The sequence below is a fragment of the Pistacia vera genome, unplaced genomic scaffold, assembly GCF_008641045.1.
Source record: "Pistacia vera cultivar Batoury unplaced genomic scaffold, PisVer_v2 Contig212, whole genome shotgun sequence".
Taxonomy (NCBI): domain Eukaryota; kingdom Viridiplantae; phylum Streptophyta; class Magnoliopsida; order Sapindales; family Anacardiaceae; genus Pistacia; species Pistacia vera.
The window spans coordinates 77,891-88,507 of record NW_022196016.1 but is presented as its reverse complement, the minus strand read 5'-3'; the positions used below and the strand labels follow the sequence as shown (position 1 = coordinate 88,507).

At 37.6% G+C, this 10,617-nt stretch overlaps 1 protein-coding gene across 3 annotated transcripts; it reads left to right on the top strand.

The window, feature by feature from the left end:
* The first annotated feature begins 4,495 nt into the window (after positions 1–4,495).
* Positions 4,496–9,945, top strand: LOC116129638. Of its 3 annotated transcripts, none has more exons than XM_031415367.1 (11): positions 4,496–4,728; positions 5,408–5,486; positions 5,672–5,782; positions 6,062–6,178; positions 6,921–7,268; positions 7,433–7,755; positions 8,274–8,371; positions 8,451–8,510; positions 8,824–8,915; positions 9,106–9,246; positions 9,409–9,945. In XM_031415367.1, the coding sequence occupies exons 1-11, from the start codon at positions 4,610–4,612 to the stop codon at positions 9,808–9,810; spliced, it is 1,890 nt and encodes a 629-aa protein (XP_031271227.1). In that variant the 5' UTR covers positions 4,496–4,609; the 3' UTR covers positions 9,811–9,945. The 3 variants fall into 3 exon arrangements, with proteins under 3 accessions (XP_031271227.1, XP_031271228.1, XP_031271229.1); XM_031415368.1 differs by having other exon boundaries at positions 8,272–8,371; positions 8,829–8,915; XM_031415369.1 differs by lacking the exon at positions 6,062–6,178.
* Positions 9,946–10,617: the final 672 nt, after the last annotated feature.

Here is a 10,617-nt window from a genome sequence, read left to right as displayed (position 1 = left end):
TTGGCCTATACAAATCAACCTTTGAGTCCATTTTCGCTTGTCCACTTCCTCCCCCTTCCTCCATTTGTACATCCCCACTTCCTTCGCCTCCCACCCCACCCTCCTCCATTATCACTGCCCCACTTCCTCTACCAACCTCCTTAACCTCCTCCATTTTTGCTTCTTCCTCCATTTGTTTCTTAATTTTCCTCTCCTTTACCTATGTCACTATCGTGTAAGGCGATTTGACAAACTTACTCTTTCGACTCTCTATTTTCAGCCCAGGTTGCACTTCAACCGCCTTTAATACTCCACCAACTTCCTCCTCCACTATACCAACTTTCTCTGCCACTTTATCCACTTTCTCCTCCACCCTTTTCATCCGCTCTTCCATCTTGTCAAACCTGTCATAAACGGTTGTTGTAAAACTGTCAAACATGCCATTTATGAGGTCAACCACCTCATTCTCCTGACGCTAATATCTCGACAAAGCAGTACTTGTTGTACCAGTTTGTTGAGGCATACGAACCTCTTCCTCCCTCTTCTCCTCCTCCTCCTCCTCCTCCCTCCCGCCGATTGGAGCTTCATCATCCTCGGCATCAACCACGTTGTCAAGCAGTGGCCCTGCAACTGCAGTTACATGCGTGACCCCTTCTAGGTCCCGCATCAGGCGGTCTATCTGTTCATCCCTTTCATCCTCCAGTGCTTTGAAAGATGTGACATAGTCCATTTCCGCTTCATCCTCAGTAGCGGTGAGAAAGGGACGAACGACTCCCTGCAATAAGAAACAAAATCAATCAGATTGAAGCAACATTTTAAAGCAACTGCATATTCAAAAGCTTAATCCTTTAATCTTACCCCAGTCGCTTCAATCTCAATGTCTATTTGGTCGTAATCCCAATGGGTACACCTCTCGACATGCCACCGCAACATCCTAGGAAATTGTTGTTGCACATCCAAACTGTTGCATCTCCCCCCCGCCTTAGAGAAGACAGGAATGACCTCATACATCCAAGCCTACATTGTAAAAAATAGTCCATATCATAATTCAAACACATATATTACAAAAAAATATAACAAAAAGCTATTAATATTTACCTGCATTGCTCATGGGAAGCCAAACAAATTGTACGTGCTTGGTTTATCCTTCCCGACCCATTGGGACTGCTTTAACACCATGTCTTTCGCTTTCAGGGAGCGCATGGTTCGCTCAAATGATACACATCCCCACGGATAAGAATTAAAGAAGTTCAAGTCATTTGCAAACAACAACCAATCCTTCTCAACAGCTTTTGTTGAGTCACCAGCCAATAAGATCGAATGTAAGAACAATATCAAGCACACTTTTAACTTCTCTCGATCATTAAACTGAATTGTTCCTAGCCTCTCCTCTAAAACGCATCCTGTAATAGACGCTGCCCCCTGCAAAACCTTGTCAGCAAACCTTATGGCTGCCGGACTCTTCTTTATTGCGTCTGCCTCTTCCTCATCTGACAATTTCCCACATCCTAAGCCTGTCACCAAGGCATATTCCATCATCCCAAAATATAGTGGCTTTTCGTCCACCACAAACCACATTTCTTTATTCTTTTTGCATTTTACTGAGTGCAACAACATATAATGCACTCTCTGTCCCCAGAACGCCTTTTTCCAATTTGCTCCAATTCTTAAAAACTGACTGAAACAAGTCTCTCTGAATCGTTTTTCACCATTCCTCATTCCACCTATAATCTCCTTTGTTCTGTCAAAAACATCCCAACTCGACCTGACCGTCACCCTTACAGGGAAGTACGGTACATTATTACTTACAAGCTCCAACCCATAGTCTCTAAAGTTTACGGTCCGCACAATCTGCACAATCGATATAAACAAAATGTCAGCAACAAAAATAAACCAAAACAACTAATAAACAAAATATCAGCAACAAAAAATTACCTCTGTGGTCGCTTAAGTGACCAAGAGTAAACTGAAAGAATCGCTTAAGCAATACAAAAGATCGCTTAAGCGATCTTAGATCTAGGTAGATGATTCTGCCTCGGATAAGATCGCTTAAGCAATTTGAAATCGCTTAAGCGACCAAGAGTAAACTGAAGGAATCGCTTAAGCGATTCCAGATTGCTTAAGCAATCTTAGATCTGGACAGAATTATCTGCCCAGATCTAAGATCGCTTAAGCGATCTAGAATTGGTTAAGCGACCATGAGTAAAAGAGATTAATCGCTTAAGCGATACAAATGATCGCTTAAGCGACAGTACAGAGCAATACTCCCAAAACAAATACGTGCCCTTTCTTCGCTGGCCTCCTCGTCACCTGCATTCTCGTCGGTCTCCTCCTCGTCGCCTGAATTTTTGCCTGACTCTTCCTCCTTGCCTGAATTTTCGCCGGACTCTTCCTCCTTGCCTGAATTCTCACTTGCCTCCTCCTCTTCAAAACCGTTTTGCGATTCTTCTCTCTGTTGTTGTGCCACCATCGTCTCCTCTGCCCGTGGACCACCTTCACTGATCGGATGATCCACCGGAGTAGCCATTGAACTGCTTGCGCCACCGGACTCTAGGATTCGAAGTGGCGTTGGGTTTTCCTCCTCATTGTGAATGTCAGCCATGGTTTAGGATTGAATTTGGTGTCAAAATTTGCTGTTTCGATCGGAAATGTGGACTGTATCGCTGGAAATCGCACAGATTCCGTTTAGGGTTCAAGAAATCGATCGAAAATCACGACTGTATCGCCGAAAATCACGACTGTATTCTGTTTAGGGTTCGAGAAATTGATTTTAGGATTGAATATGGTGTAAAAATTTGCAGGTTTGATCGGAAATTGCACAGTCTCCGTTAGGTTCAAGAAATTGCTTTTTGCCCTAATGAGTTTCGATTAAACGAGGTGAATAGATGGGGCTCATTTTCAAATTTCAATTTTAAAAACATTCATTATTTTATTTGGCCCTCATATGTTTTAATCTTTTCATTTTAACCTATTTTACGTGTTTATTGAATCATAACTATGCCACGTCAGCTTCTCTAAATAAAAAAAAATGAAAAATATTTTCAAGGCCATTTTGTTAAATGGAAACTTGGGGTGGCCGGCCAGCTAAATTTTCTCTAATTAACTCATATTTCTTTATATTTATTTAATCAAAATTGTATATAGATAATAGAAAATAGATCACTGGATTAAGGCAATAATAGTGCATTATCATTTTATAGGCAATAATAATGCATTATCATTTTATTTTTATCAGAGAGAGAAGCCAGGGTCATAAAAGATGGTCCATTATCAGAAAAAGTGCATTAATTGTTCATAAATCTACTAACCCAGAACCCAATTTATAGCATGTCAGATAAATCTTGATGGTTGGAATTGAATTTTGCCGGTTAATTAGTTGTCTGTTGTATGATTTCTTTCCTAAATTTACAAACTCATTTTGTTCTATTTCTCCTGTTTGTTTTGGACTAAATACAACTCTAGACTCCATTTTAGACCCTTCACTAGACATTATTCACTGGAGAACCGAAAATACAAAGTACGCTGTCGAGTAAAGACCCACTTGAATATGACTTGCATTCACTCTACATCAAAATTATAAATGAATTTGTTTTCGTCTTGTTCAGCTTGGATCATGTGTAACCCCTTTTTTAGCTCATACTCGATCACAGACTTCATCAAATTACCTGAGTAAAGCTCAGATCAATAAAACTTCAGAAATGAAGAGATATATACCAGATTTAATTAATATATATCCCAACTCGTTGGCATCTTAACTGCCCAATTCTATCATAAATGTTGTTTTTCTAGAGGTTAATATCTAAGATATAACTATCAGTTAAAATGAGACTTGATGTTCACTCCGAACTGAACCCAGATATATAAGTTCTTAATTTGAACTGGTCTCAGACGTTTTTTTTTTTTTTAATTTGGAAATCTTCCACACCTGTACAAACCCGAGTTTGAAACTGGAATCCTCCGACGAACCCTATTATTGCTGGGAAGCGGTTAAATATAATTTTATTGACCATGCAAGTGTCAATGAGGGGACTTTGAACTGTTCTCGGTTTACGTGTAACAAACTTCAGTTGTGCTCAAATTTGGACCGTGCATTGTAATAATAGCAGTCTTGAATTTGTTATCTGCAGACTGTAGGAAAAACAGACAGAATTCTGGCGGGTAATTCACTTGAAGGAAGACATGGTCCCAACTGCTTTCAATTTACATGGTCTCTAAGTCTAACGGTACTCTTTGCCAGAGTATAGAGGGAGAGAGACATTGATCACAGATGAAATAAATCGTCTCATTCAATGCACTCAACCACCCAAAAGCCATCAAATTCAATTCTTCCATCACCAGCAACCTGGTCCCATTCTTTGAAGTAAGTAAAGTTATTTACTTTCTCATTCTTTTCCTTTACAAAATTCCATATTCATTTAAACATTCAAACCTTCTTTGCAATTATAGCTTTCCCATTAAACAATTCTTTCTTCCTCTTGCCTTTCTCACTAATCACCAGTGTCGGGTGAATGTTAATTTATAACTCATTAAACTTTGGATTTTGATAGTCTGTGTTGAACAATATTTTATTTTAGACACACAGAATGTGAGTTTAGAGTGGTTGTAGTAGTGTGTGTTTTGGAGTTTAATCATGAATCGTAAAATGAATGGCTTCAATGTAGAAGAAGATAAAGTGGCAGCTGATAAGAGAAAGAATGGAAGTTCTTTGTTACGTCACTATGTTCATACTCAACACAGGCGATCTAAGAGGTGCATTATTTATTTTATTATTCATTATTTATTTTTCTTTTATCATTGTTTTGGTGGCTGGTGATGGATTTTATTGTAAGTCACCGAACTTGTAAGAATTCATAACGTGTTAATGGAGCTTCAAATGGAGGATTTCTGTAGGTTCTTTTTCTTGTATTTTGAACTGTAGTTTTTCTCAATTTATCTTAATGATCCATCTTGTTTAGGATGATCTAAAGGCTAGTTGGATATAAAAAAAAAAAAATTATATTAAATTAACAAAACCGAAACATTTATATTTTTTAGAGGGTTCAACTTGGGTTGGTTATCAGTAGTTGTTTGATATGAAATTGACAAGTGGAAGCAGAGTTAATTGAGTAAGAAAAAGTTTTTGGAGATCTAAGAACGCCTTTGTTGTTGAGATTAGGGATTAGGGCTTGTTGTTTACACCAAGGAAAATTGTGATATGATTTGATAAATCGCATGGTTCTAGCTAGTCTTGTAGATGGTGAAAATTGTTTTTTACAATCAACATAAAAGTATTTGTGATAAGACTTGGCTAAGTTGAGTTTAATTAGTATAGACTCTTTGTGGCAGAAATACTGAAAATTAGACCTTTTTTACAGCACATTAACGATCATCAATTCAGGTGCAACCTTTCTGAAAGTTTAAGTATGATTCTGGTTATTTTTCCTTTCAGTGCTACTGACAAAAATTTGGAAACATCAAAACGTGGAGCTTCACATTCCTTAAAGAAGATGGAACAGACTGAACTACATGTGAGAACGCAAATATCTTCATTTTGTAATCATCTCATATTTCCTTCTCACATGAAAGCCCATATAATGCTTTGAACTAATAGAGGATCGGAAGTTCAGAACCTGAGCCACGTATTTGTCACTGTGAAAAATATATCGCTTCTCTGTGTTATTTATATATATTTCTTTTCATTTGAATTTAACAGGCTTCACCACTTTCAACAAGAACTTACAGGGCACAAAGCCCTCTTTATGATCAGCCCAGTACTATCAACAAGAATGCTTCATCGAACCACCGAGCCTCTTTGGAAAAAGATGTGAGCATTAGCATAGGAAGTTATTTTTATGTTGACTGTCTCTCACTATTTTCATTGCATAATCCATCTCGAAGTCTAATTTAAGTATTAGATAATTTTAGAATTAAGCAATTGTACTATGCATATGTCATGTAAAATTTCATCTGTACATAAATAAATCTTGCACTGATGACCTTGTTAATATGGGATGCCCAGATATCAAGATCTGTATTCTATTTCCTGTATAACTTTTAGCTACAGCATGACTTCAGTGTCTTCTGCAAATGAAATAAATTGCAGATTGAACAACTGCAATCAAGTTTGCAACAAGAGAAATCTATGCGCTTGATGCTTGAGAGAGCAATGGGAAGAGTTTCAAGCACCTTATCTCCGGGACACAGACATTTTGCTTCTCAGGTAACACTACCTCTGAGAATTTGAGTTCCCGAGACTGTTGCTAAGTTGGAACCTAGGCAACTTTTTTGGAGCATTTGCCGAATGCCAGTGCTAGTTACTAGTGAAGAAAAGTAATAAAATTCTCCTAACCTGTTTGGATCTGTGTCTGCGTGTGTGATACAAAACAGCATTATATATTTTTACTTCTACTTTTCAAAGTCCGACTCCATGCTTTTTAGTCATGCAACAACATCAACATGTAATCTGACTTTTTTTAGCCATCCATACTTAAAGAACAGTGTCATCGCTTATCATTCCATAAGTGAATCTACATGTATGACTGTCAGAGTAACTAACAATTACATGACAGTCTTGAGATGTTCTTGTTTTCCTTTGTTCAGCTTGTAAACTAAAAACCTTCAAATTCAGATACTCGACGTGTGCTGCACTTCACTCCTGTCAGCATTTCCCCCATCACCTAAATTGTTGGACAGTATAAAATGCAGGCCTATAGATGCCAAAGCAGATCATCATCTGTGCTTATCGGAAATTAGTTGTTTTGAGAATACTTAGTAGAATTTTTTCTTCTAAGTAATCAGTGAACTCAGAATGTTATTTATCAAAGTGGACTTGTTGATATTTTATTGTTCTGGCTTATGGTCTAAACAGATTTCATACATAGCTTTTCTAATTTTAATTTCAGCAAAGAAACAGTGAGTTTAGGGAAAAAATAATGTGGAACTGTCTGCGTTGTGTATTCCAGACAAAGGAACTGATTGCTGAGATTGAGTTACTCGAAGAGGAGGTTGCTAACCGCGAGCAGCATGTGCTCTCTCTCTATAGGAGTATCTTTGAACATTGTGTTAGTCGGCCTCCTTCTGAACAAAGCTCAGGCGTGGCTTCTCCAGCTCATACGAAGCATGTATCTAAGAAACATCCAAGTATTATTTCAAGTGCATTTTGCTCATCAAAAAAGTTCCCTTTGAGACCTTTGCAAGCTCTTGTGTCTGTAAATGACTACGGGAAAAGAGCCTCTAAGACTAATAATGCTCCTCAATTCTATGGAAAAAGCAAAATTCACTTTGAAAAGACTTGTTCAGATCCTGTCAAGGTAGGATCTCTAATTTTGTTGATATTCTTTCTGCAAATTTATGTATCCCTCATTGTTGTTATAATGCTTTTGTTAGTTTATATTCATGCGTTTTATTAACTGATAGTTATGAGCACTCCCTATGTTCTGCCCTATGGTTAAAAAACTTCTTGTTCAATCATCAGGAAGAAGAAAAGGTTCCAGCCATGGAGAAAACTTCTATGCTACGAACTCTGAAAGATCATCTCTATCAGTGCCCAAGCAAGTTGTCCGAGGAGATGGTAAGGTGTATGGCTGCAGTATATTGCTGGCTTTGTGGTGCAGCTTCCACCAATCCTGGAAAACATCGATCCCCTCTATTGTCACGGTCATCAACTAATGTTTTACTCCCTCGATGTGGTATTGGAGAAGAATGTGATTGGTCTTGCAAGTCCATGGTTGAAATATCTTGGATATCAACTGACAAGAGCCATTTCTCTCGTGCATCTTATGCAATCAACAATTATAGGTTTGTTCTTTTAATCTTTATGATAAAAGATGATGACCTGTCATTCATTGGAAACTTTCCCTTGACTTTTGGTGGACTATTGCAGTATGATCTGAATCAAATTTAGGTTGAATGTCAGTAAAAACATCACAGCAGTTCAACTTTTACATTATCTCAAAACTGAAATCACCATTCATCCAAAAGCAAGAAAAACAAAAGAAAAGATATTTGTGTGGGATGCGCTTATGACCTAGTAAACTTGAGTTTTAGGACCATGACTTTTCTTATGAAGCTTAGTTATGTGAGTGATGACATTACTTTTGTAATGAACCAACCAGTTATACAGCTGGAAGACCTAATAAATTCTATTTGATCTGCATTGACAATTTTTTGGTTCATAAAGTGTGTCACTTCTTGTATCTAATTGGATACCCCGACTAAGAATATATGCATGAATGGATGCATACACTGAAATTTCTTTTTTATGAAATCACCTTGTTGAAGTGCTGACTTGAATTTTCATTTTCTCAATGCCAGAGTTCTAGTAGAACAACTGGAAAGGGTGACTGTAAGTCAGATGGAAAGCAATACTCGAATCGCATTTTGGATCAATGTGTACAATGCCCTTGTTATGCATGTAAAACTCACATCACTAATCAGCAGATCAATCTAAAGAATTTGTAACTATATATAACCTTCTTGGTTATTTTGCGCAGGCATATTTAGCATATGGAATTCCACGCAGCTCTTTGAGAAGGTTAGCCTTGTTCCACAAGGTAGTGCACTTCTTTATTTAAATCAAAGTAACCATATGTGGAAATAAAATTTACATCGGTTGAATATAGAAAGCATTTTGACACTTGAGAAAGGCTGAGGAGCTCTTGATAAAGATTATATTTTCTGTTTCTAGTAAAATATGCTTTTATAATTTTACTGAAGTACAAGTTTTAGCAGCATTTTTTTTAACTGAATTTCCTTTTTTGTTTAACTTGTGAATGGCAATAGAATAATCAAACCATATGTTATAATCTAAAAACTGTTTTATAATAGGACTTGCATTACAGAGAATTTGATGGTTCTTCTGTATAGTGCAGGCTGCCTACAACATTGGTGGCCATATCATAAGTGCAAATGCAATTGAGCAGTCTATATTTTGCTTCCGCACACCTCGAATTGGACGGGTATTCACATTTCTCATTTAACAAGCAACACACTTTCTCGTCCAGATAATTCTCCATATAAGGCTATTGTCATTGTTGATCAATGAGATAATTTTAATTGACCAACTACCTGAATTAAGAAAATGCTGTTATTATTTTTGAAGTGAAAGCTACTACATGACTCTTTGATCCGCTGTTGTGTATATTACAGTGGATTGAGTCCATCCTTTCAACTGCCTTGAGGAAAAAATGTGGTGAAGAAAGGCAACTTATCAGTTCAAAATTCGGTCTTCCAAACTCTGAACCACTTGCCTGCTTTGCGCTTTGTACTGGAGCATTTTCTGATCCAGTGGTAATTCCTTGTTGCATTGCTATTTTCTTTTGGTTGTCAAGTTAAAGTTAAAATATATATATATATATATCCCTTACTGATTTCACTAGTGGTTTGCACATAAGGGCTCTATTTCAGCCTCAGACTTGGTTGATTAAAAGCTTGATTGTTGGCATTTTGCAGCTAAAAGTCTACACGGCCTCAGATGTTAAAGACGAACTAGATGTTGCAAAAAGAGAGTTTCTTCAAGCAAATGTGGTCGTGAAGAAGTCGAGGAAAGTGTTTCTGCCAAAGGTGCTGGAAAGGTTCGCAAGGGAAGCCTGCATTAGTTCAGATGATCTTCTCAAGTGGGTTACTGAAAATGTTGATAAAAAGCTTCAGGAGTTGATACAAAAATGCATTGATCAGAAGTCCAACAAAAAGGCGTCTCAGATTATCGAGTGGTTACCATACAGTTCAAGGTTCCGATATGTATTCTCCAAGGACTTAATGGAGAAGCCATGGTGTGGGTGTGAATTTCTCTCTTCATGCATAAGTTCAGGAGGAATCTCAATGTCATTAGCACAAGCCATCAAGAATTGCTAGGCAGATGAGCAACTACTTCAAAATCTTGTGATACATTTCATTGTACATCCATATCTTTAGTTGTTTCAGGGATATCCATGTGATTAGCTGATGGGATTGACTTTCACATCTTTATTCTCATAATTCATAAACACAACCCCCTTTGAGCTTAAATTAACCATTTCCAAGTATCAGTATTTTATGACTAAGATGTTATCTAACTCAACAGGTTCTTGAAATTCATAGCCAGAAAAGAAAGAACAGTAACTAGTGGGTTTATCGCATAGTGGGAATTCCAACTTTACATAAAGTTTCTTCAACGAAGTGTTCCAAATTTAGGCCGAACGACTTTTGCATACCCAAGGTTTTGTTGAAACGATAAGTTGATACCCAAAGGTTTGAAACGACAAATGGATACCTTCCGTCATGTTCTGTTAGTGATTTTGGTTAGATAATAGTGAAAAGACTAAAATACCCTTGAAAGTTTCATTTTTAGTTTTTTATAAATTTAAAAACTTCTAAAAAACCCCCTAGGTTTGCTAATTTGACTAAACAGCCCAATATATAAAAATTTTATAAAATCAAAACACCCCCGCCACCCCCGCAGTGCCAGATTCCGGCCACCACCGCCGGAATCTGGCCGGAAAATTGCGTTACGACACAGACCCACGGATCTGTGTTGTAACGTGTAGATCTTTCATTTTCCGGCAAGATCCGTAGCTGATCTGGCCGGAAAAGACCAGATCTACCGCAGATCTGGCCGTCGAGACCGGAAACTTGCCAAAAATTGTGTTACGACACGACCCATCCGATCTTTGTCGTAACACT

Coding starts and splice junctions, on each gene's coding strand:
- LOC116129638 (XM_031415367.1), top strand. CDS start 4,610: ATGAATCGTAAAATGAATGGCTTCAATGTAGAAGAAGATAAAGTGGCA. Junction 4,729..5,407: donor CAACACAGGCGATCTAAGAG/GTGCATTATTTA, acceptor TTTTCCTTTCAG/TGCTACTGACAAAAATTTGG. Junction 5,783..6,061: donor GAGCCTCTTTGGAAAAAGAT/GTGAGCATTAGC, acceptor AATAAATTGCAG/ATTGAACAACTGCAATCAAG.